Below are 25803 nucleotides of genomic sequence, written 5' to 3'. Positions count from 1 at the left end.
GAGCACATGAATCTCCTTGATGCCGTCGGATTTCGCTTGAGCTAGTGCCGCCCAAGTTGACCAAGCTTCTGCTTCCAGCGCAGAGTTGACATGAGTGTGTGTTATCAAACCGCTAACCTCATTGATACTAGTATCATCCGTATTAAGATGGAAAGACCAACCCAAACATGCCATCAGTGTTGCTGCATCCCACACAGCATCCGAGGAAACCGAAATAGACATGGGAGGTGGTTGTAATCCAGTAAACAAAGTGGATGGCAGAGCAGGGACAGAAGCAGGGTTCGAGATTGGTTAGTTGAGAGTAGGTTGTGGGGACTCTCTGGCGTATCAAAGAGTTTGAGCCTCCTGCCAACATTTTGCCTCCATTTTCTCTTTCAAGACAATTTCCACCCCAGAAAATGAGGAAGGTGAGAAGATCAAGGCATTTCGAGCTTTCCACAAGAACCAACAAATCTAGTGGAAAAGAGAGGCCGAAGAAATACCAGTTAGAGGCAGAGCACATGCTGTATTGGTTATTGAGGGCCATTCCAGCATGGTACCCGGGATTGAGGTTGGGTTGCATTTCAGTGGTGTGAGTGACCAGACTCTCCTGGCAAAAGGATTATTGCGGAGCACATGGGAAATAGTTTTAGGCTGGTTGCATCGTTTGCAGTTTGGGTCAGCTGGTATACCACGGTACACCAGATTAGCAATAACAGGTAAAGCATTCATGATAATTTTCCACGCAAAACTGCGTATCTTCAGAGAAGTGTGGGCTTTCCAAACCGTGGACTACCATTTGAACTGGAGGTGAGCTAGAGGAATGGTTTTTGCCATGGTGATCTCATAACCTTATCTCGATGTATATTGGCCATTTTTTTTTCTGGGAGCCATACGAGTCTGTCCCTTTGCGAGGAAGAGCTGATAGGTATTCTTCAAAGGTTCTCTTCGTACAGAGGGATCGTCTCTCTTACAGCTAACGAATTCCAGGTTTTGGATACGGGGTCCAATAAATCTGCCACTCTTAGCCAAGACATGTTAACGTTGGGAGGGCCCATTGGGCGAAGAGGTTCAACTTTGGATAGCCATGGATCAGTCTATACTCTAATACTTTCACCATTTCCTATTAACCAGCCGAGACCTTCATTTAGTACATTCCTGTATGCTAGAATACCTTTCTAGCCATGTGAGGCATTTGGGAGTTTTATACCCTCCATAAAAGAGGAATGTTGGCAATATTTGCCCAAGAAGACTCTAGAGAAGAGAGAAGTTGGGTGAGATATCAATCTCCAACCCAGTTTAGCCAAGAGAGCATCATTAAAAGCTTCAATATCCCGAAAGCCGCGTTTTTAATTTGGTCTTGTGAGTTTAGTCCAAGCAACCCAAGACATCTTCCTTTCATCGGGTTTTGCATCCCACCAGAATCGGGTCAAAATATATTGGACTTTTTGTTGAGGGACGATGGTAGTTTGAAGCATGACATCGTATATGAAGGCATAAAATTAAGTGAGGACTGCCTTAAGGAGGGTTTCCTTACCAGCCGTCGAAAGAAATATTGAGGCCCATGAGTGAGAACGTTGGCGGATGCGGTCCACAATATCTCCAAAGATGTTTCTCTTACGTCTCCTAAAGTTCTCTGGCAAGCCGAGGTACTTACCTATACCCCCCCTCTTTATTGATTCAGATGATCCGCTTAGCTTGAAGTCTGTGAGCTTGTGATGTTTTCTTGGAAAAGTTGATGGATGATTTGCCTAAGTTAATGCATTGACCTGACATAGCCTCATAGTTCTGGAGGATATTGGCCAGAGCATGACAAGCTTTTTTACTTGATTTACAGAAGAATATAATGTCGTCTGCGAAAAGTAAATGGCTAACTGCTGGGCTATTGGGCGATACCCTGACCCCTGGTAATGAACGATCCTCTTGTGCTTTTCAACAAAGACCCGAAAGAACTTCCGTGCATAGAATAAAGAGGTATGGAGACAAAGGATCGCATTGACGGATTCCTCTTGAAGGAGTGACTTTACCTTGAGGAGAACCATTGACTAGAAAGGAGTATGAGACTGTGGAGACACACTCCATGATCCACTCAATCCACATCGTGTGGAAACCTAAACTTGACAGTACTGCCCGAAGGAAGTCCCATTCGATCCGATCATAGGCCTTGCTCATGTCAGTTTTAACGGCCATGGAACCTCTCTTTTTTGCTTTAGACAAGCTTAGGGTATGTATTATGTAGAATCTCATGAGTAATAAGGATATTGTCTGAGATGGCACGGAAGGGCACAAAGGCTGAATGGTTTTCTGAAATCATGTCGGGAAAAAGCTTCAGTAGGTGTTTAGTTAGAATTTTCGCCACTATCTTGTAGTACACGGAGCAGAGGGCTATGAGCCTATAGTCCGTAACTTTCCTTGACAAGAAACTTTTGGTATGAGTCTGACATAGGTTTCATTATGTTGGTGAGATTCACTTTTTTTGAAAAACTTTGCTTCTCGGGTTACTTGAAAAACGTGCATGAGAGCGGTTCTGAAACCTAGTTCTTCTCTTTTATTTTATTGTTGTAAAAGTTTACAACGATTGACCAAGACATATATACATAATCATATATGCAATGTCGTTAGTATACAATTATTCAATGGAGTATACATCATTTATGTTATTAGTTAAAAGATATGTGTTTTTCTTGTAATCTAGGATTGATTTATATATTTTTAAAAGTTTCTATCAAAATATTGATTTTTTTGGCATATTTTCTTAAAGAAAAAAAAAAACAAAACACAAAGTGGAGGAGACCAAAGCTGACAAAACAATGTCCGAAACGGCTTAGAACGGCTTAAAACGCCAGCAAATTTCTCTCTGACCAATTTCAGAGCCAAACAACTCCTCCAATCTTTTTTTTTTCCTTCTTCTTTCACTAATCAAAAAAAAAAAAAATTACACAGAAGAAGAAGAAGATTTGCTTTTTACGTGCTCTCAACTATAATCGGCGAGACCGAGAAAAATTGATTTCCCTTCTTCTTCTTCACGTGCATGTTTGTTTCTTCTCTCTTTTAGTTTCGATCTATCTATCTACTTAGGGTTTTCAATTTCCCCTCTTTTCTCTCTTCCAATTCTCTTACTTACATTTCCGAGAGACCCATTTAATCAATTTCGTAGATTCACTTGACGATTGTTCGATTCGTGATTCGTGTACCCTTTTGATCTAAAGTTTGAAATTTTGTTGCTTTTTTTTCAGGGTTAAAATGGAAATCTTAAAAGTTCTTATCGGAAGTATCTCGTCGTTTCTAAATCTATCATCTTCCAAACATATAGATTTAGACCCATTTGAGAAGTACTATAAAAGAGTTGAAGAGTTATTGAAAGTGTTGAAGCCTATTGCAGATGTTGTTGTTAACTCTGATCTTGTTTTGGATGAGAAACTTGGTAAAGCATTTGAAGAATTGACTCAGGATGTTGATCAATCGATTGATCTTTTCAGGAGTTGGCAAGCATTCTCCAGTAAAGTCTATTTCGTAAGTCCCTCTCTGGTTTTATGTATAGATTGTTTACAAGTTGCATATAACCATTTAGTAGATGAACTGATGATATTGGTACTCTGTAACTAACTGTCTGCTTGAATCCGTGACGGTTAGGCTGCACTCCTGCTTAAGTTTTGGTTACTGATATATCGTTTCGTCTAGGTTCTTCAAATTGAATCTTTGATACCAAAGATGCGAGACACCATTGTGGATACTTTCAAGTTTCTCATGTCTTCTAAGAACCATCTACCTGATGAGCTAAGCCCAGCTTCCCTTGAGGTACCTATCTTCTCTTTACATTTAGAGGAATCTTGTATTGATTTTACATGCTATAGGTCTGGTGTATATACGTGGTCTGTTCGGAACATTAGCTTTAGTGATGCTGACTGCGTTGTGTTTTCTTGTGTTGTCGACATTAGCAATTGAATCGAAATTGCAGGAGATGCGAATGGTTAATTTACAAATATTCGTAATTGCAGCAATGTTTAGAGAAGATTAAGCATCTTAGTTATGAAGAAATATCTTCTGTCATTGATGGTGCTTTGAGGGATCAGAGAGATGGTGTTGGACCTAGCCCTGAGATCTTGGTGAAAATTGGAGAGAACACTGGTCTGAGATCAAACCAGGAGATTCTGATTGAAGCTGTTGCTCTGGAGAGGCAGAAAGAGATGGCTGAGCAGTCTGAGAATAATGCAGAAGTCGAGTTCCTTGACCAACTGATTGTAATTGTAAACCGCATGCATGAACGTCTTCTTCTGATCAAACAGACTCAGACATCTAGTGTTGCCATTCTTGCCGACTTCTTTTGCCCTCTGTCACTTGAAGTAATGACTGATCCAGTGATTGTGTCATCAGGACAAACATATGAAAAGGCGTTCATCAAGAGATGGATTGATTTGGGTTTAAAAGTGTGTCCCAAGACTCGACAGACCCTGACTCACACGACTCTAATACCCAATTACACTGTGAAGGCCTTAATCGCTAACTGGTGTGAGACAAACGATGTCAAGCTGCCTGATCCCAATAAATCAACAAGTTTAAATGAGCTTTCTCCTCTTTTATCATGTACAGACTCCATTCCAAGCACGGGTGCTGATGTTTCTGCTCATAAAGTTAGCAACAAGTCACATGATTGGGATGCTTCTTCAAGTGAAACCGGTAAGCCCTCTTTCTCAAGCCGAGCAACTGGAAGAGAAGGTGCTTCTCCTTCACGTCCTGCTTCTGCCTTGGGTGCTTCTTCACCGGGTGTATCTGGAAATGGGTACGGTTTGGACGCCAGGAGGGGATCACTAAATGATTTTGAAGATAGATCTAACGATTCTAGAGAAATGAAGACAGATGCACCCGGTAGGTCATCTGTATCTTCAACTACACGAGGCTCAGTGGAAAATGGACAAACATCTGAGAACCACCATCATAGGTCCCCTTCTGCTACTAGCACTGTTTCCAATGAAGAGTTTCCAAGAGCAGATGCGAATGAAAATTCAGAAGAATCAGCTCATGCTACACCTTACAGCAGTGATGCTTCAGGAGAAATTAGATCAGGGCCTCTTGCTGCAACCACTTCAGCAGCTACTCGGCGAGATTTGTCTGATTTTTCCCCCAAATTCATGGATAGACGTAGTCGTGGTCAGTTTTGGCGACGTCCATCAGAGAGACTCGGTTCAAGGATTGTTTCAGCGCCTTCGAATGAGACAAGACGTGATCTTTCTGAGGTCGAAACCCAAGTTAAGAAGTTGGTGGAGGAGTTGAAAAGCAGTTCATTGGATACTCAGAGACAAGCAACCGCAGAACTAAGGTTGCTAGCCAAGCACAACATGGATAATCGGATAGTCATTGGGAACTCTGGAGCAATCGTCTTATTGGTGGAACTACTTTACTCAAGTGACTCAGCAACACAGGAAAACGCTGTTACCGCCCTTCTCAACTTATCTATCAATGACAACAACAAAACTGCAATTGCTGATGCCGGTGCAATTGAGCCGCTCATTTACGTGCTTGAAAATGGTAGCTCTGAAGCTAAGGAGAATTCAGCTGCCACTCTCTTCAGTCTCTCTGTAATAGAAGAAAACAAGATTAAGATCGGTCAGTCGGGTGCAATCGGGCCTCTTGTAGATCTACTCGGTAACGGTACCCCTCGGGGTAAGAAAGACGCTGCTACTGCATTGTTTAATCTATCGATACATCAAGAAAACAAGGCGACAATCGTGCAATCAGGTGCTGTGAGATATCTTATTGATCTGATGGACCCAGCAGCTGGGATGGTGGATAAAGCAGTTGCAGTTTTGGCAAATCTAGCTACAATCCCGGAAGGTAGAAACGCGATTGGTCAAGAAGGCGGGATCCCTCTTCTTGTTGAAGTTGTTGAGTTGGGTTCAGCTAGAGGGAAAGAAAACGCCGCAGCAGCTCTTCTTCAACTTTCAACCAACAGTGGTCGGTTCTGCAACATGGTTCTTCAAGAAGGCGCCGTTCCTCCACTCGTCGCTCTCTCACAGTCTGGTACTCCCAGAGCTAGAGAAAAGGTACAAACTTTATAACTATATCATGATGCTTCTGATTTAAGAAGCCACTCTCATGACTTTGATTGTTTTGAATCTTGTAACTTGTCAGGCACAGGCGTTGCTCAGTTACTTCAGAAACCAACGGCATGGAAACGCCGGGCGTGGCTGATGGATGATGATGATGATGATGATGATGTTGATGATATTGATAATGCACAGATTCTGGTCTCTCAGTGCCTTATTTTATGTTTTATCCTCTTACCAAAGTAGTGATTTTGTACAAAAAGAGGTTTCTTCTGCAAATAATTTTCATACCCAAGATTTTTTGTTGGTTCTCTGTATTCTTTAATTTTCGATTGATTCTCATAATAAACTTTGATTTGGAATATAATTTTTTTATTTTTTCTGATTTCGTAAAACAATGTAGCTGTGAATGAGTGAGAATATTTTACCATTGATGAGCTAATTAGCAAATTGAGAACAGTAATTTTGCAGAAAATAGCATGTATGAAAATTATCATTTGTAACATAAAAAAAACAGGTAGTATATAAAATGCTGAATACAAAATGTGAGCTGTATCGAGGGAGACAAATATGGTAGGATAAAAAAGATAAAAAAATAAATAAAATTAAGAATTGAAACTGAAAGAACAAAAAAAAAATTTATTAGAAGGCTAGAGCAAGAAGAGGCCATGCTATTGCCGCAGCTCCCACCATCACATTTTGTATCACACTTCTTCTTTCTGCTCCGCTCTGCATTAAATAATTCGATTTCAAATTTTAGAAAAACCAAATCTAACAAAAATGTGATTATCATATATTTTTAAATCATATAAATTATTGAGCATTGACATTAGACGAATAATGAAACATTCTATGTTGCAAGTTTGTTACTACTATAGTTAGTTCCTAGTTCCTACAAAAGATCTAACTAATTTCAGTGTTTTTTACTTTAAGTGTTATTAATTACTACATATTACCTAGATTAATCTACCGTTGTTTAGGCTAAATCATATTATGTACCTGATCGTCAGCGGCGGGGGAGAAAGCATCGCTTGGTCCAGGACCAGGAGCTTCCCCGGGCGGAGCAGGCGGGCTTAAAATCTCCGAAGCTGGTCCAGGAGCCGGGGCGGTCTTATGCTTCTTCTTATGTTTGCTCGGAGCTGGAGCTGGAACATCAGCTGTTGGTGCATCCACCGGAGCAGAAGGTGTATCAGCCTCCGGTGAAGGAGCTGGCGGAGAAGAAGCCTCAGGTGTAGGAGAAGGAGGAGCCTGGACGGGTGGTTCCACCGGAGTCTGCGTCGGAGCCTCCGTCGTGGGAGTTAATTCCGGCGATGGAGAAATGGCGGGAGATGTGGATTTAGGCTTTTGAGGAGATATAGAAGGAGAATGGCTCGGCGCGGTGGCCGGAGATTGGCCACCGACGCCGAGAGAGAAAATGCAGATCAATGTAACTGTTAAGAGAATTTTGCGAGTCATAATTTGAAATTAGTTGAGAGAAATAAGGAATTAGAGAAAAAGTGAGTGTTGAGTGAAGAATGTAGATACTAGAGTGTATATTCTTCTTGCATGTATATAATAGAAAACATTTGAGAAATCTGGACCGTTGATCGAAGAATGTAAGGGACCTACGGTGATTAGTAGCCGTTGGAGCAGAGTGTAACAAATTATGTGTGGTTGTTGTAATATTTGAGCTAGGCCCAGTCTGTCATTGGGCCCAATATTTTTTGTTGTTTCCCAATTTTGGTTTTCTACGACATTTTTTGTTTTTGTTTTATAGTTGCTAGAAGGATGAACAGCTGGAGAATTGGCATATTCCGGTGATGGTCCTGTGGCAGTCACCGTCACCACCACCGCTATGGAAACACATACGAAAACAGCATTTTCGTTTCATTAATATTCTTATTTTTGAGCTTTGTTTCCGATCTCTTTTTCGGTTATTCTAACGAGTTTGCTTATTTTTCATGCACATAATATAGAACCGTATCATACTACGTACACTACATACTATACATTGCATATGCATTTGTGTAACCTTTTTCTAAAAAAAATTGGAGTGGCTATTCCATTGAAGAGACAATGACAAATGGAAAAATACCATCGAGAGCGGCGTGTCGATAATGCCATTATTTTATTTCTGTGGTCCTCAGGAAACAAATCATATTACATGCGTTGTACATCACTTTTTCAAACAATGTCTTTTTGAACTTTATTATCGTCAGCTTTATTTAGTTACAGGCAATAATAAGCTTGATTGAAAAATAGCTTTGTTATAGAGTTTCTTTAATCCGTTTGTTATATATTTTTTTCCACTTGCAAGATAGATTATAGAGCAATTGATTTTATATTTTATTTTAAAAAATAGCACTAGATTTTCAATGTTCCACACATAAACATCTAAGATTTTTAATAAGATTTTATATTAATGGACCTAAATTAATTAATGGCCCAGCTCTTTTTTCACGTAACAAAACAGTTTCGTTTTCTTCTTTCATGAAACACAAATTCTCTTTGAAACGAAATCTTGTCGCCGAATTTTCGTCGTCTTGTCGTCTCGTGTTCTCATCCCTTCACCAGATTTACGTCGTCGGTCTCTCGTCACCAGTATATTGTTGTCTCACCAAATAAGAAAGAAAGATTTGTACAATTTAATGGAAAACAAAAAATAAAGAGAGATTTGAGGATTCAATATCTCCAAAACTGGGTGTTAATGTTAGGAGAAAATGTTTTAATTGTTCATCTTACATTTCTATTGCACATTTCATGAAGATTTTAAAAAGATTCAAACAAATATGAGAAATGGTGTCTAATAGCACCATAATATGTTTTATGCAGTGTTCTAAAAAGCGGTCTAGGCGGTCGCCTAGGCCCCGACTAGGCGCTAGGCTCTCATGCGACGCCTAGATAACCGCCTTGACCGCCTAAAATTACATAGATCTTGTTTAATGTATTTTTCCAATTTCAATTAGAGTTTTATTTATATATATAGTTATAAATATTCATATATTGTTTAATATAAATATAAATAAATATTTTATCTAATTTTTATTTATAATTTCATAATTTTTAGTTTTATATAGATATTTTATATAACTTTTATATATAATATCATATTGATAATGTTTTATGTTATAAACGTCTAAACCGCCTAAAAATCGTCTAGGCCCCGATTAGGCGTTCTAGGCGCTAGGCACTGCGTCACCGCCCGCTTAGCGTCTAGCGCTTTCTTGAACACTGGTTTTATGGACATATTTAGCACATAATATCTAAACTTCCAAAAATAGCACTTTTAATCTCTAAAATTAATTAATTAATATTAATGAGTAAAAACAAACAGATATTCATCGGGATGGAGAAGCTTACGATTTTGTGAATCCGGTGAAGGTTCCGATTTGCAATTTCAATTGCGGTGAAGCTTCATATCTCAGAGCTTCAATCAGGTGCTAAATTGATCGCATTCCGGTGAAGCTTCAATCAGGTTCTTCTTCTTCGTGTTGATTTCTGAGATTTCTAGGATTTATGGGATTTCAGGGATTAATGACAGTTGATTTCTTGGATTAATGACAAAATTTTGAGCTTAATTAGGCAAATTAAGCAAACTTTACCGTTGTAGCTATTTCAGATTTTTTTTCATCGATTTAGAGAAAAGTAGATGATTTACGAATTCTGAAAGATCTTCTAGTTTGCTCATTGTATTGGTTATTGATTTCTATAGGTATGGTGTAGGCATGGTGGAGATATACTCTGTTCGTGGGGAGTGGAAACAAAATGAAAAACTTCAGTGGATTTTTCTAGTAGACACAAACAAAGTTGGATCCCTTTGTGAACTAGATGAGAATATCCCATACAAGGGTTTAGTTGAGAGTGTTATTGAAGACTTTGAACTTGAGGGTTTAGTTGAGAGTGTTATTGAAGACTTTGAACTTGAGGGTTTAGTCAAAGATATTTAACTTAGCTATGAACTTCCCCCAAAGATGAAGCTGATGTTAGAAGATTCTCTACCAATGTATATTCAGAATGATCGCCAAATTTGCACTTTCATCACAAGGAGATCCTGAAATAGTTCGTTTGTGTATAACGGTAAATATAAGTGTATATGACTCTTTTTTGTTTTAATTGTAGACAGACTTACACTACAGACTAAATTCTTTACATTTGTTTGTTTTGGAGGAACTTCATCAATCAATTGGATGTGACATCTTATTTTCTGTTCCATCTAGTGATATACGTTCAATAGATGAAAAAGGACGACGCAAATATTCATTTTTCCCCTCTTGCTCGAGATTCTGCTGTGATCCCTATAGGAAATACATATTCAACGGTGGTACATGAAAACAAGAAGGTAAAATTTTATTTTCATAAGTGTTATGAAGGATACATTAATATTTAGGATGCCCTTCATAATTATGCAATGTCTGTTCATAAATATGCAGGAACTTCTAGTCGGCTTTGTTTCAGTTTTAAATGTCTGTTCATTTGCAACTTATCGAAGATATATTATGTATTATTAAGATGAAATACAAAATTGGAGACGAGATAATCTCGGAAGCTAAGCTGACGAATGATAAAATATCTCTGGAAATTATGTCTAAAGAAAAGAAACCAAAAGACCAAAACTGAACCAAAAGGAAATCATACAATAAAACTATTCAATACCAAATCTTAATCCGTTGGTTAAAAATAAAAGATTAATTTTATTAAGAACCCATTAAATTTTAATTCATAGAAATATTAATATTAATTTATTTTTCATTAATTTATATATCTGCTTTCTCGGGTGACTACATATCAATTTGTGAGCCACATATCATATTGAGATCGAGTCCAAGATTTAGTACCGCCAACCACGTGTACGTGGGCCAATAAAATATGCCCTACACCAAATATTCGTTCGTACCACAAAGTCACAAAGCCACCGACTTCGCTTGGCATCACACACTTAGCACATCATGATGATCACTGCTTCTATAGAATAATATTATGACAATGTCGAAATAAATGATCAATAGTAAAGAAAATTGAATTCACTTTTTGATTTTTTCATATCTCAAACTCAAATACTAATCCAAACCAAATCGAATCGGAGAAAATACTTGATCTAAGGAAATTTTTAATTAAAAAATAACGTTATATTGAATTAAAATTCCAAACCCGTACCAATTTATCCAACAAATAATGGTTTCTTATTTTAGATAGTACTATTCATAAAATTCCAAAACGAAACCAAAATTGGATTTTTTTTTTTTTGTTAATTTGAATACCTATAGTTTAGTTGTATATGACTAATTAAGTAAGCTCGAGTTATCTGATGGATAGAGATGAAACTGAATAACATTGGTCTTTTTTCGAACCGAAATAAGATCACATTAATTATTAAATCGTTACAACTTCATTTTATCGGAAACATATGATAATAAATATCTTATGAAACTCGAAATACATTTTTAGTCAAACCATAAAAACGTTAAGAAATAAAAAGAAGCTGGATCAGTTATTGAACAATACTACAATTTTGGGTTTATTTCTTTTTTTCCGAAGATCCACAAAACCCGTTCATTATTATAGTCTTTTATTTATCACGGAGCTTTGGCACCGGTGGTGGTGGCGGCCGGTTTGTCGCCAGAAGGAGTAGGAGCATCGGTGGAGCCACCTCCAAGACCAGGTGTAGGTTCTTGGTGACCTTCGGCTCCATAAGCTTTCAGTTTGTAGTCTTCCAAAGTACCTGTGGCCATGTAAGGGCTATTGGTTGGTAAGTCGTTGTCTTTCACTTGCTCCGTTTTCTTCTCCGTCGTCGATGGTGTTTTCTCGGCCTCCATTCTTTTTTTTTTTGGTTAGGTTCTTCTTTTTTTTTGTTGTCTATTAAAGTTGTTTAGGTTCTCCATGAGATGTGTCTGCTTTTATGGAGCTATCTAGTACACTGTGGCTCGTGTGATTCCGACACGTCAAATACGCGGTTCCTCGAGATCGACGTGGCTTGCTGTCTGCTGATGTCGGCTGTGCTTATGGGCTTTTTAGTGGGCTTTTCTTGAAGTGGGTTAAAGCGAATAATTGAGTTGAACCAAAAACAGATAAAGTTAGTTATTTTGGGTTCCGAATGAAATGGTTGTATTTGGTTGATAAAAATCAGCTTTACATTTAGAATACTCTACGATCTCAATTTTGGCGGTGCTTAGAGAAAATTTCAGATGAGAGTAAAAAGAGATTATAACATGTTGATTTAGTGATTCTTGTTTAATTGGTGAGAGAAATCTAGGAGCTGAATCAATACAATAAAAACAACAAAAGTCTCTCTAATGCTGACATCTCAGCATTTTGGAGTATTCTGGGATTGACACGTCACTAAAATTGTCAACCAATCAAAACATTTCGATTAATACAACTCAGATTTCTCAACCAATAATAACTCTTTTCAATTTCACATCACTTAATAATGATTAAATTAAATTCAAGCCCAAACCCAAGTTCAAAATCAATTGATTTAATTTTTTAAAAGAATAACCTAATAATTATTAAAATATAAACAACTCAATGCCTAAATTTCTATTAAAAAATCAATTTAACGTAAAGTGCTTATTAATCATTAATCTAACTTTGAGTTTAAGTAAGCAAACTTTCTCCAACCCATTTGCCTATTAGGTCTCTTCTATATCATATTCTTAATTTCTTCCGAATCTCAGTCTTCACAAACTTTATTTCACCATTCCTCATGATTCTCTCTTTTTTCTTCAATCGACCACTCATATTTTTTATCAATTGATACTTAAAGCTAAAACTACCAGTAAAATAAATTAATGGTGGAAGATAGTTAAATTGAACTAGCAGCAACTTAGCCGGTGTTTCCTGGGTGATAAGAGACTCTTATAGCAATGGTTTACTTCATAGCAGAAGATCTTATGCTCAAATGTATATTTAAGCCAAGTTGGGAGTAGGTTGTAAGTAGTATCAAGAGTTTAAAAGTACAAAATGTGACATTTGGTGCAACTACAATGGAGATCATCAAAGCAATTAATAAGCCTAAAGAATGATCAAGTCATATACTTCCTCTCTTCTCTCTCGGTGAAGTTATGAGAAATTGGTTTATGCTTTTTGAACCACAACAGAATAACAATGCTGCATATCAAATTCCACGCATTATAACAGCTGATCTTAGATTGACCTCGTATGTAGCTACATGCTATCCTTCCTGGTTAAAAGAAGTTTTTGTTGATCACGATCAGGTTAAAGCACAAGATTTTACTAGCTAATTAGCTGTTGATTTTCTTAAAGCTAGTTAATCTTGTCACTAAGTCTCCATATGTCTTTTAAAGACTTTCTCAATGCTCAAAATATATTATCTTGTTACTTGATGTTCTCAACTTTTTGGTAAGGAAGTTTTTGCCTAAACGCCTCGAAGACTGCGATATGTTTTGGATAATAAATCTTGGATTAAATATTTTTCGGTAGACGTTTGATGGTCAAGTTGTAATCTCAAATAAGACTATCTCAACTTGAAAAGTCAGTATACTGATGTAATTTTTTGTACTTGTTTGATTTGTTTTTCTTTAGTCTGTTGAAAGTTTGTGTGTCTTAGTTTAAAGTGACTCTTAGCTTTTCAATAACTGGTTCGTTGCTTTTCAACGATTAGATAAGTTACCAAAATTTATTTTTTCTTTTATATATATATATATATATATATATATATATATATTAATTTATTAATTTAAATTCGAACTATTTATTTTCTTATGTATTTGAAGACACAACTTGCTTGATAAAAAAATAAATAACTTTTTGAAATATTGTGAAGTTAATTATACTTTCAACAACAACAAATCAAATTTCTTATATTAGAGTAATTATAAAAATAAGAATTGGAATCATAGACGAGTACAATTTCAAACAAAAAGAACTGCTATATATGACTGGATTTTAATATGAACGTCTTCGTAAAATGCTATCGTCTTACTCGTCATATTGACCACGTTTTTCAATATACCTCCAATAATATCTTAATATCTTAACTCTTAAGATTTATCGTGTTGTTGAAATGTTACAATGGTTCTATTAGAAGAAGGTTAAAATTCGGTTGCCAACGATAATCAAAATCATAGTAGGTTTGGGTATAGCAGGAAATTATAGTCTTATTTTCAACCTCCTCTTAATTTGTGAAATTGGTTGATGATAGTCTACTTCAATATCTCCCACCAACAATTATGAAAACAGTTATTCGTTTTACATCACCAATTAAGCAAGAATCAACATGTTCTAATCTCTTTTCAAACTCCTAATATGAATTGTTTTTAATAGCACCAGATTAAAAGATATTCTAAAATCTAAAACGTAAAAGCTCAACAGAACCAAATAACGGACCATCAAAAGATCTTCGTCAACAAAAATAAGATGTGTGTGTGAAAATTTCTTAAAAAAAAACATTATTAAAATCCTCAATAAAATTAAAATCTTAGAGATTATATATGCTAGCATTTTATCTCTGAGATGATCATTTTGTCAGTAATTAAATGAACGGTTTATCTTAGCTAGTTAATAAAATATCCACTAGTTAGGCCATACTTTGATCTCCATACCATTTTCCCTTCAAAATACAAATGGTGGACTCTTTTGAAGTGAAAAAGGGGATGTTACATAGAACTCCAAAATTTAAAAATAAAGTTTTAGAAATGAAACTCTTGGAATAGCTCCTTAATCAACAACTACGAATAGAGTTGAAGATGGTGAATATATTTGGTGTGATATATTTTCAAACTTGAGAATTATTTAGCATTAAACTCTACAACAAAAAAAAACACTTGCATTTTGTTTTTTTTTTGTGTTTCAAACACGTTAAAGAAACGAAACTCGATCAGTTATTGGACATGGCTAAGCTACTTGTTGTGTTTATTGACGATCCCACATACCCATAATAATATAGTTTTTTCACGGAACTCCCTGACGGTTGATCGCACCGGTAGAAGAAAGATCCGTCGATGCAGCGCCTCCACCGCGGCCAAGACCACCTGAAGGAGTAGGAGCATCAGTGGCTCCACCTCCCATGCCAAGCTTAGGTTCTTGGTGGCCATGTGCAGTGGCGGAGCCAGAAAATCTATTCATCGGGGTCAAAATATTTTTTTTTTCTAAAAGATGCATAAAAGATAGCTTCATAAGTCGATATACTAAAAGATGTGAAAGATGTTTTCTTATTTCCACCATCACACAATCAAAAATTGATTAAAAACACAAAGAAGAAAGAAGAAGAAAGTAAAACGTTTTTAGATCAGGTCAAAATAAATGTTAAAATATTATATTACTTTATATTAATAGGTTTAATTGTAGTAGATTTACTTAAAATAAATTTTATTAGGCTAATATTATCTATAAGTATAGTGTAATTATTGGGTTTGTAACATAATTTTTTTTTATAGGGGTCAATATTTTTATTGGATTGGGGTCAATAATTTTTTCATATAAAAATTAAACTATTTTTTAAAATTTCACCGGGGTCAATTGACCCCTATCAATCTTCTCTCCCTCTGCCCCTGGCCATGTGCTCCGTAACCTTTCATCTTGTAATCTTCCAAGTTATCATAATCCAAATATGGGCTCTTGATAGACTCAATGTCGTCGTTTTTAACTTCTTTCTCTTGTTGCTCCGTCGTTGGTGGCTTTTTCTTATCCTCCATCTTGTTTTCCGTTTGCTAATACGCTTGCTAGTGATTCACTTTGTGCTTATATGGAACACATATGGCTCGTATATTTCCGACACGTGTTGACACGGTGGCAATTAGTAAGCTTCCTGATATCTACGTGGTCTTTTTGTTAGGATTTACGTTATCTAAACTAGGGTTAGAGGTGTCAAAATGGATTGAAATTAATGGATTAATCCAAACCAATCCAATCCGTGGATCTAATGAATGAGAAATTTGGATCTTAATGGATTAATGGATTAAATGGATTAATGAGTTTAATGAATTGGATTGAAATGGTTTGGATTATTGTGGATTAGTGGATTACTCATAACCAAACCAGTAGAAATTAAACATTCTAAATCAAATATGTAAACCGAATATAACCGAATAAAATGTCTAAACCGGTTTACTAAACCGGTTTCTCACCATCATCGATCTCTCTTCCTCAGCCTCACAACTCTCACAACCATCGATCTCTCACCACCATCGATCTCTCACCACCATCAATCTCTCGCTATCTCTATTCGCCAAAGGGTTTTTCGAAGCTTTGATAAGGGTCTCGTTCTTCTCTCTTACCGATCAAGTCTCCGGCCGACGAAGTGAACCATCGGAAAGGCTCTCAAAGGCAAGCGCCACCACCACCAACATTGAAAGACTACGTGAGTGGTTTCCCTAAGGAATCCGATTTCGATTTCACTACCACCACCGTCGAACTTAAGGTTCCGGAAGGTACTTTGTGATGAGAATGATGTCTTATTATAAGAATATATGCTTGATGGATCAATTTCTATTGTTTCATTCGTGCAAGCAAAATCATAGAGTAAGTGTTTTGTTTGATTTAAACTATCGTTGATTGCATTGTCTAACCCTTCTTGTGCAAGTGTTTTTTTTTATATATATTATGTACATATATACTGGTCACTTTAACATGAGCCTTCTAGCTTGCTGATCGTGGAAAAACATCTATTTCATTAATTAGTGCTCTGTTTGTTTATATTTTGCATTATACGTTTGTCATTGTTCATTGAGTTTCACAAATTTAAGAGTTTGTTTGTTAGGATTCGAGTGAAAGTTCCAGTGTCTCTCTTATACATTGATCGAATCGATCACACGTTTCCTTTTCCATGTTTGGACAAATCTTTTGTGTTTCACTGAGTTTATGCAGCTTCAGTTGTTGTGTTTTGAATTCAAGAACTTGATGTCTGTTTCTTATTTTTAAGCTGGTGATGATGATGATGATGATGATGATGATGAGATGATAATAGTATGATAATGATTATGATCATGAATGATTATAGTAGTATGATGATGATGATTGTAGTATGATAATTATTTAGATCATGGAAAATTTATTAAATGAATTAAATGAGTTTATCCATTAATCCAATAATTTAAATGAGTTATGGTTTCATCCAAACCATTTAGCAAATGGTTTGGATTGACTCATCATCCATTAGATACTAAACTCATATGGATATGGATTGGTTTGGTTTGGTTTAACCAACTTGACACCCCTAACTAGGGTCCTAGAAGCATCTAGATCTCTTTTTTTTTGTAATTATTTTTGTTACTAATAACTTTTGCATAAATTAAAATTATACACGTATGTTAAATACACACCAAATCTTATCAAATACCGTTTAGCATGATAATTAGATGTTTTTGCAAACAAAGTAATAAGTAGACAAAAAAATTTATCCATGCCTTTGAATTTTAAATAAAGAGGCTTTCCAACTATTTTTTTTGTAATTGATCAAAACTATAAAAAACGTTTTACCCTATTATGTAGCATGAATAAAATAGATTAAGATATATGAGAATAACAAAAATTACAACCTTTTTGAACATTAATTTAGCATATTGCAACTATCTAGAATCAATAAAACATTAAAAACTGCATGTATTATCAGACTTATTTTATATGTGAGCAGAGCAAGTAAACTTTTCCGCAGCCAAACACCACAGCTCAAGGCCGCAAGTCTCTCAAGTGAACTTCAACAGTCAAACACCACACCTCAAGTGAAGTGAACGTATGTAGTCCTTTAGCACTAGACTAATGAGGCTTTTCAATAAATTAAATTCTAATAAAATATAGCCGCAAGCACAAGCTAGCCAGCTCTGTATGGGAGAAAAGAAAAAGAAATGATTTTTTTTTTTTTTAATTATATGTGTAATATTTGGTGTTTTATAGTTGAGTATTTGATCAAAAATGGCCGTTTGTGATGACCTAAAACCTGAAATTCAAAAACCCGGAAAATATCTGGTTTGAGAATTGATTACATGAGACTAATGATAGGTAAGCATTCTTTGGTAACGCAAAAGAGATATAGTAACAAATTTTATGGCACCTATGTGAATCACTGCATTAATATTTTTAATTATAATCTAAAATTAAAATGTACTACGTTTGTTATGAAAAAAAAAAAAAAGTCTCAAAAATATAACATACTAAATTATTAATGCAATGTGTCCCAATATTTATTACAACAAGTTTAATGCAATACTAGGATTTAACCGAGATACACCGCAGGGCAAAATTATTTTATATAATAATTTATAATTTATTGGATTTTGTTTTGTATTTAAATTTTGGGAAATTATTAATAATGCCCTCTTTCATATGCCCTTTTTAATAATACCCCTTTCAGCTGGTGATTTTTAAAAATGCCCCTCAAAAATGTCTAAACTGACCAAAATACCCTTCCCCTTTTCAACCCTAGAATCAGATTTTTTTTGTCTTCCTCTCTCTTTCTCTTCCATCGAGCGGCTATCTCTCTCTCTCTCTCTCTCTCTCTCTCTCTCTCTCTCTCTCTCTCTCTCTCTCTCTCTCTCTCTCTCTCTCTATTCCTAGATCTAGATTAGTTCCAATCGATCAACATAATCGCGCAACGATCTATTCCTAAATCTGTTTCTCTATTCTTAGATCTGTTCTCTCCCTTGTGATGTGTTTGATTTTCAACCTGTAACGATTTTCTATCGTTCTAAGCGAAATCTGCTAGATTCGATTTTTTAAGCGAGATCTGTATCTCTCTCTCTCTGTGTCCGGCTCTGTCAATTTCAGGTAACAGATCTCTGTTTTTTAGAAGCTTTATTCAAGCAAAATCTGTATATCATCTCAGATTATTTTCACTTCTGGATTTTACAACGTATTTTACATGCTTTTCAAAGGTTTGTTTTTTACTGTTAATGATTTTATTGCTTTAACTTTGTGTTTATCATCTCTGATTTATTCCAGTTCTGGATTTTACAACGTATTTTAAAGGTTTTACATGCTTTTTTAAAGGTTTGTTTTTTTACTGTTAATGATTTTATATAGTGCTTAAACTTTGTGTATATCATCTTTGATTTATTCCACTTCAAATGTTTGGTTCCATGATAAAAGGTTCACACGAAAACACTCTCAGCTAGTATAGATCCTTGCAGGTTGAAGCAAAGCACCTCAAGACAAGCATCATGTGCATATATTTTCAAATAACCTACAGATTGAACCAAATCACCTCACCTAGAGGTTCTGCAGTTTTGGGCATTGCTAAGAAGCTTGACAAGATGAATCAAACATGTCCAAACCCTCCTAACTCGTCTTCTGATACGATTGCATTCGTTGGAAAAGTAGAAATTTGATGATGATTTTGTTCCATGTTGTACGTACCACAAAGTACTTACTCAACTTGTATGCATATTTTATAAGTTTGTAACATAAGAAAATTCCATGTAACACTATTGATAGTTATATTTGGTGCTTTAATTGTTAAAGTGATTGCTATTATTATACAACAAGTGACTCAATACATGTGTTTGATGAAATAGTGATGTTAGTTTTATAAGGTATTTTAAAGGTTTTACAAGGTATTTTAAAGGTTTTACAATGTATTTTAAAGGTTTTACAACATGTTTTAAAAGAGTTTACAAGATATTTTAAAGATTTTACATGGTTTTTAATGGTTTTACAAAGTATTTATAAGATATAAGATGATTTATAAAACTGAAAATATTTTATAAAGGGTTTTATAAGGTTTTAAAAATTTAAAGATTTTACAAGGTATTTTAAAGGTTTTACAACATGTTTTAAAGAGTTTACAAGATATTTTAAAGATTTTACATGGTTTTTTAATGGTTTTACAAAGTATTTATAAGGTATAAGATGATTTATAAAACTGAAAATATTTTATAAAGGGTTTTATAAGGTTTTTAAAATTTAAAGATTTTACAAGGTATTTTAAAGGTTTTACAAGGTTAAAGGTTTTACAAGGTATTTTAAAGGTTTTAAAATGTTTTACAAAGTATTTTAAAAGTTATTTTAAAAATTTTAAAATGTTTTACAAGATATTTTAAAAGTTTTACAACGTGTATTTAAAAGAGTTTACAATATATTTTAGATCACATCCACAACACAAATCACAATCATTTCTCTGAAAATCTTATGAACACAAATCAGAAACACCAAAACCACATAAAACTCAAACTAAACAATATAATATCAAATCTTAAGGTCTTTCCAGTCTTATAAATTAACACATGTACTCATTAGGCCATTATGCAAGAATCAGATTGTTTAATAATGGACAAAAGAAAGTGTTATTAATGTACTTTACTCGTGTGCTAGAAAGAAAAAGTGGTAAAGCAAAAGTAAGTTGACGAGCCTTTCTTCTCCAGGAAACAAAAGACGTAATCAACTGCACATAAACAACAATCTAGTCCCATGATTCATCACTCCACAATCAAAAACAACAATTGATTTTGAAATCGAAATTGAAACTGTGAAATCAAAATTACGCCGAAGAAGAAGAGATTAAAGAGGATTTTTGTGTGATTACAAAGAGTTGAGAATCCAGATCGGAGAGATTCATCATATTGATAGAAGAAGAAGGTCGATTTAACTCTCAATTTGACTCTCAACGGATGAATGATGAAGATTTGATCAGCAATTGAAATTTCGATTAAGAACCTGTGGGTGTGGATATGGGTGACGGTGTGCCTAGATTTTTTTTTTAATTAGGTTATAACCTGATTCAAAGCCTCATTAAGGGTAAAATGGTCAATTTCAGGGAAGCTATTAGGGAGGGGACATTTTTGAAAAGGGGTATTGAAAAAGGGGCATTTTTGTGAGTCTCCCTTAAATTTTTTATATAAATTCAAAATAAATTAAATATAAGATCATAGAAAAGTGAATAAAGAATCATATATTAATGTTTAAATGAGGTAGAGAAGTTTTAAAAAATTAGCAATTAATCAAATTTATAAACAGAATCGATTTGTTACCATATTTGGAAGCCACAATGTTTGAAATTTTGTTTAGAAAATAATTAGTAATATAATTAATAGATAAATATTTATGACAATGATATTCTCTTGTAAATAAATGTCAAATGGAGGATTTATGTTATATTTGTACTTCAAAAAAAAAAATATATATATATATAGATGTCCCGCTACTTATTACCAGTTTTGGTTAATTCAAGAGTTGACCATAAGGTATTTAATTAATTTATAATTCATTTTAACAAAAAAAGGTATTTATAATTCTTTTATTAATTATAGTTTTCTTTTTTGTCTTTTGTCCCTAGCACAAAATTTAAACGTATCTAATAAGACTGGATATGACTTGCTTTGTAAAAGAACACAGTTTTGGTTGGATTCTGTCCAAACACATGTACGAATCTGTCTAAGACTAACTTCTTAAAGGCAAAGATATATGTCCATAGAAAATCTACATTGGAAATTGAGAAGATGAATTCATCATTACTTATTTTCTTAAATCTTAACCCTCTGATCTCTCTCTCTCTCTTTTTCTCTGTTTCAGAATTCAAATTCCCGCTGATTCGAAGTTTCCACTCGTTAGGGAAAAAGTTCTTCTTCAAGATGAGATCATATGGCAAAGAGAAGAAGTTAGGGTTTCCTTACGTTTTCTTGGCGTGTTGCTTCTTCTTGGCCATCTTCGGTTTCTGTTTCTTCAATCTTCTCTCTCAGGTTTCTCTCTTTCTCTGATAATATCTTCGATCATCGAGTTCCGTTGAAGCTCTTTCCAAAACTCTGTTTCCTCTGTTTTCGCACAGGGAAGTTTCAGTGAGATTTCGACGCGAAGATCTGTAAACGAAGAAACTGAATCTTTGGATCATGGTTCTGTCTCTAACATTCCTTTTCAGGTCAGTTACTTCTCAAATCTCCAACAATCTAAAATGGATCATAACTTTAGATTCAGATTCACAAGTATAGATGATTTGGTACATGTTTTTGATGTGGATGATCAGGTTTTAAGCTGGAATCCTCGAGTTTTTTACTTGCCGAATTTCGCAACGAAACAACAATGTGAAGCCGTTATCGATATGGCAAAGCCTAAGCTTAAGCCTTCTCTGCTTGCTTTAAGGAAAGGCGAAACTGCAGAAACCACTCAAAACGTTAGAACAAGGTTAAAGAAAACTTACAAAAGACTCCATTCTCCATAATGGATATTTAGAGGCTAGATAGCATAAGATCAATGAACATTACAAGAAACTGAACATTTTCAAATGCAGTACCGGAGTGTTCATCGGTGCTGATGAAGACGAATCCGGGATTTTAGCTGCCATCGAAGAGAAAATAGCTTTAGCCACGAGAATCCCTATAGATTATTACGAAGTAAGCAATACGAAACCAATGCATATATGATCTAATACGTCTAAGAACATGTGGTTCTACTTATGATATCAATAAGACCTTCATGTGTTTATTCTCCAGTCATTCAACATCTTGAGGTATCAGCTTGGCCAGAAATATGATTCACATTACGATGCTTTCCACCCAGCAGAGTATGGTCCCCAGATAAGCCAAAGGGTAAGTAAGCAAACCTAATTTAGTTTTCTTGCTCCGGATCGATTCAAAACTACCATCTGTTGATCCTCCACTCAACATATGATATATGAGTGCAGGTTGTGACTTTCATATTGTTCTTATCGAGTGTCGAAGAAGGTGGAGAGACGATGTTCCCATTCGAGGTAATCATTGTTTCTTTCTTTCTGTTTAACATGGTTGGGGTTCTCGGGTTGTAAATAAAACAGAATGGTTTTGAGGAAGCAGAATGGGAGAAATATGAATGGAAGATATGATTATGAGACGTGTATTGGTCTGAGAGTAAAACCGCGACAAGGAGACGCCATTTTCTTCTACAATTTGCTCCCAAACAGAACAATCGATCAGGTTAGTGTTTCAGACAATCAAAACCCACATTTAAGACATCAAATGTTTGATCTTTCTCAGAATTTTGGTTTTCTTGTTGCAGAGATCTCTCCATGGAAGCTGTCCTGTTATCAAGGGTGAGAAATGGGTTGCCACCAAATGGATAAGAGACCAAACATATGATTGAGATTTTGCAGATTGACTTGTAAAATGTGAAAATTTCATTTTCATTCATATTTACTTTTAAAACAATAATACCTAAAAGGTCCAAAGAAGTTGAACTAAACAAAGAAAACGATAATGCAAAAAAAAATAGAATCCTCTCAAACTAACAAATCAAACCTCTTATACTGCTTACACTACATCTTTGAACTTCCCAGGTTTTGTGTTTCTTCACTTCATGCTGCTACAAAATCGAAGCGAGACCATTGACACTAGTTCATATACCAACCTTGAGTTTTGTTAGGAAACAAGTAGATTTTGTCTTTGATTTGCCTTGTCCTTCTTCCACATAAGTCTCATAACCAGAGAGCACACACTTACTCAGGATCATAACTTGTGCCAATCTTGGTGTGGTGACTTTCCCCATCGTCTCAATAAATATATACAACCAGATGCAGTGAATAAAGAAATGGCACCAAAAGCCATCACTGTTGAGTTCTCGATCTTGTTGGAGTAGCCTCTCTAGAAAATATTGAGATCGATACGGTAACAGAAACAGAAGCAAAATAGGTTAACATGTGTTTTTGATAGCAAATATACCTGGATTAAGAGAAACACAATAGCAGCATTAGCTGGAAATTGAGAGAGGCTTATCATCCCTCCACGCAATTCATTTGGTACATACCTATAAATAAAGATAACAGTTCGTTAACACAGAGAAGAAAGATTCTAATGTCTTTTGCTGAATAATAAGGAGAAAAATGAACGATAAATGAATATAAGAGCATTACATTGTTCTTAATCGTGCAAGCAAAGGAAGGGAAAGTCCAGCAAAGCCATGAAATAAGCAGAAAAGTACTACTAAGATTCGGATTTCCTGCAGGATATTGTTTTTAATGCGTGAGGCCTTCAATATGAAGCAAACAAGTTTTTACGGGTACGCTTTTGTGAAACTAGAAAATAAGTTACCTGATAATCATAGGCTACTATAGAAAATACAACCCCAAGTATTGCATATATGTAGACTAAGCAATCTTCAAGCCGGAGTAATGATTGTCCGCTCATAAGCCATGGGAATACAGTACTTCCAAGCATTCTTGAACCCAAGAAACATGGATATATTAATCCCAGATTAACTTCTCTCCCGTCAGCCTGACCCAACAAAACTCATTTCTAAATTTAAGCAGATCATAAGAAAAAGTTCATTGCATGTCGAGAAATAAATACCAATAATTATCATATCTAAAAATCCAAATTGGGATCAATAAGCTTGATCATACCACTATGGTTGGTGCCCACAGAATCCAAAAGACTGCAGTGGAAAACTGGAGGCAGGCTTGTGAAGTTCCCAGAAACCATATTCTTTTATCTGATCAAATTTACAAGCTAAGATTAGCTTATACTCTTTCAGGAATTTTGAATTGAATAGAAGTCTAATTCAAATCTAAAAGTTGCAATGCCAAAGAAAAGATGAAGACAAAACCCTTACCACCAAGAACATATGCATAGAAAGCTGCGGAATAATCCCTAAATGGGAGGGTCTTCAACGGCTCTTTTGCAGTCTGGACAATACAAATGATAGTCACAATAGACAAGAACAGAGACGCCGTAGCAGACAATGCAATGCCATGCTGAACATTTTCATCCACAAGCCAATTTGCAAGAACTTGACCTCCAATTAAAGATGCAGACTCAAGAAAAGCCATCAACCAGAATGTTTCATTCAACGAGTCATTCCGCTGACTTTGCTACAAAGGTACAAGACACATAACAATAACATTACTACACATCATAACTTAGTGTTCTCTAATGATAAACTCAAATGTAGAGACGAATCGATACCTTTTCATGTTCCACAACAAGCCAAGTCTCAAACCCAAACGAATATACGAGACCAGCAAGAGAGAGACAAATATTTGGAAACCAAGCACTAGGACTCATTGTAATCCTCTTCCACACACCAACAACAAGGTGCAAGACACAATAGAGTAAGCAAATTCTCTTCTGACCTCTACAAAAGTTTCGATATTTATTGTCACTAGCAGTCTAGCACCATATGATTCAAAGTTCAAAACAAAATAAAACATTTTGATCAACATTGTCCTAAAAGCTACTTACATAAGATCAGAAAGCACACCAAGTAAAGGACCAAGAACAAGAGCAGTCGAATAGCCAACACAGAGATAAAACACCATTGATTCCTTACTTACACCATAAGATGCTAACTCCAATTCTCCATACACTGACCATAAACCTTCCATCACTGCGAAATTCCAACAAATGAAATCAAATTGTAGCAAAGGATCCACTTTTATTGACGAGAAAAGGCAAAAAAGTTGAAAGCTTTTGTAACCAGAAATTGAAAGCACCATAGATACTATCAATTTCACGAAGACCCATTTGCAGAAATCTAAAGATATACCTGAAGAGAGAGTGTAGATAGCTAGAAACCATCTTTGGAACCGAGCGAAAGAAGAGGAAATAGAATGATCAAAGCTACCAAAAGTTCTGTTCTTGGCGAAGTAAGGAAACAGAAATATCGACAAAAATGTGGAAACGAAGAAGAAGATGAAGAAACTTGAGCTTGGTTCCCAAATAAAGGTCTCAATAACGACACCCATCGATCCAAAAGTCACCGGTAAATCCGCCGGAGAAAGTAAAAAAACGTCGGAGACGAGAGTGTAATTTGAGATCTTGACCGATAAACTCAAGAAGTTAGCAAGGGACACCTCTGGCTTGTTTAGAGGGTCTCTGCGTCTATCAGGCCAATAGGCCCAATATGCAACCAAAAAAGCCTAAGTTCAAGAGAAATAACATTCACACACAAT

General features: G+C 35.4%; 7 protein-coding genes across 8 annotated transcripts; 3 read left to right on the top strand and 4 right to left on the bottom strand.

Annotated features, from left to right (window-relative positions):
• The first annotated feature begins 2741 nt into the window (after positions 1-2741).
• Positions 2742-6408, top strand: LOC9314729 (U-box domain-containing protein 4). Its single transcript, XM_002880438.2, has 5 exons — positions 2742-3012; positions 3216-3492; positions 3661-3777; positions 3978-6020; positions 6109-6408. Coding segments are annotated over exons 1-5 (2499 nt in total). The 5' UTR covers positions 2742-3010; the 3' UTR covers positions 6169-6408.
• Positions 6409-6503: 95 nt separating this feature from the next.
• On the bottom strand, positions 6504-7554 carry LOC9314728 (lysine-rich arabinogalactan protein 17). Its single transcript, XM_002878615.2, has 2 exons — positions 7023-7554; positions 6504-6752 (listed from the first exon to the last, which is right to left on the bottom strand). The coding sequence occupies exons 1-2, from the start codon at positions 7476-7478 to the stop codon at positions 6666-6668; spliced, it is 543 nt and encodes a 180-aa protein (XP_002878661.1). The 5' UTR covers positions 7479-7554; the 3' UTR covers positions 6504-6665.
• Positions 7555-11339: 3785 nt separating this feature from the next.
• Positions 11340-11892, bottom strand: LOC9314727. Its single transcript, XM_021029788.1, has one exon. The coding sequence runs from the start codon at positions 11813-11815 to the stop codon at positions 11576-11578; it is 240 nt and encodes a 79-aa protein (XP_020885447.1). The 5' UTR covers positions 11816-11892; the 3' UTR covers positions 11340-11575.
• Positions 11868-12236, top strand: LOC110229483. Its single transcript, XM_021029789.1, has one exon. It carries the CDS (start codon positions 11885-11887, stop codon positions 12026-12028), a length of 144 nt encoding a protein of 47 aa, XP_020885448.1. The 5' UTR covers positions 11868-11884; the 3' UTR covers positions 12029-12236.
• A 2561-nt stretch (positions 12237-14797) lies between these two features.
• On the bottom strand, positions 14798-15805 carry LOC9316551. The gene is made up of 2 exons (XM_002878613.2): positions 15520-15805; positions 14798-15055 (listed from the first exon to the last, which is right to left on the bottom strand). Exons 1-2 carry the CDS (start codon positions 15653-15655, stop codon positions 14913-14915), a joined length of 279 nt encoding a protein of 92 aa, XP_002878659.1. The 5' UTR covers positions 15656-15805; the 3' UTR covers positions 14798-14912.
• Positions 15806-17436: 1631 nt separating this feature from the next.
• LOC9314726 (prolyl 4-hydroxylase 13) lies at positions 17437-23126 on the top strand. Of its 2 annotated transcripts, XM_021029583.1 has the most exons (9): positions 17437-17691; positions 21462-21628; positions 21715-21804; positions 21910-22067; positions 22174-22276; positions 22376-22471; positions 22567-22632; positions 22715-22834; positions 22917-23126. In XM_021029583.1, exons 2-9 carry the CDS (start codon positions 21521-21523, stop codon positions 22998-23000), a joined length of 825 nt encoding a protein of 274 aa, XP_020885242.1. In that variant the 5' UTR covers positions 17437-17691; positions 21462-21520; the 3' UTR covers positions 23001-23126. The 2 variants fall into 2 exon arrangements, with proteins under 2 accessions (XP_020885242.1, XP_020885241.1); XM_021029582.1 differs by lacking the exon at positions 17437-17691 and having other exon boundaries at positions 21336-21628.
• On the bottom strand, positions 23025-25693 carry LOC9316550 (molybdate-anion transporter). Its single transcript, XM_021029581.1, has 9 exons — positions 25398-25693; positions 25094-25238; positions 24818-24986; positions 24465-24723; positions 24256-24344; positions 23945-24127; positions 23767-23852; positions 23576-23660; positions 23025-23497 (listed from the first exon to the last, which is right to left on the bottom strand). The coding sequence occupies exons 1-9, from the start codon at positions 25594-25596 to the stop codon at positions 23363-23365; spliced, it is 1350 nt and encodes a 449-aa protein (XP_020885240.1). The 5' UTR covers positions 25597-25693; the 3' UTR covers positions 23025-23362.
• Between the last annotated feature and the right edge of the window lie 110 nt (positions 25694-25803).

The sequence above is a fragment of the Arabidopsis lyrata genome (assembly GCF_000004255.2).
Source record: "Arabidopsis lyrata subsp. lyrata unplaced genomic scaffold ARALYscaffold_4, whole genome shotgun sequence".
Lineage (NCBI taxonomy): Eukaryota > Viridiplantae > Streptophyta > Magnoliopsida > Brassicales > Brassicaceae > Arabidopsis > Arabidopsis lyrata.
Note: the sequence above shows the minus strand (reverse complement) of the source record. Positions and strands in the feature narration are given on the sequence as shown.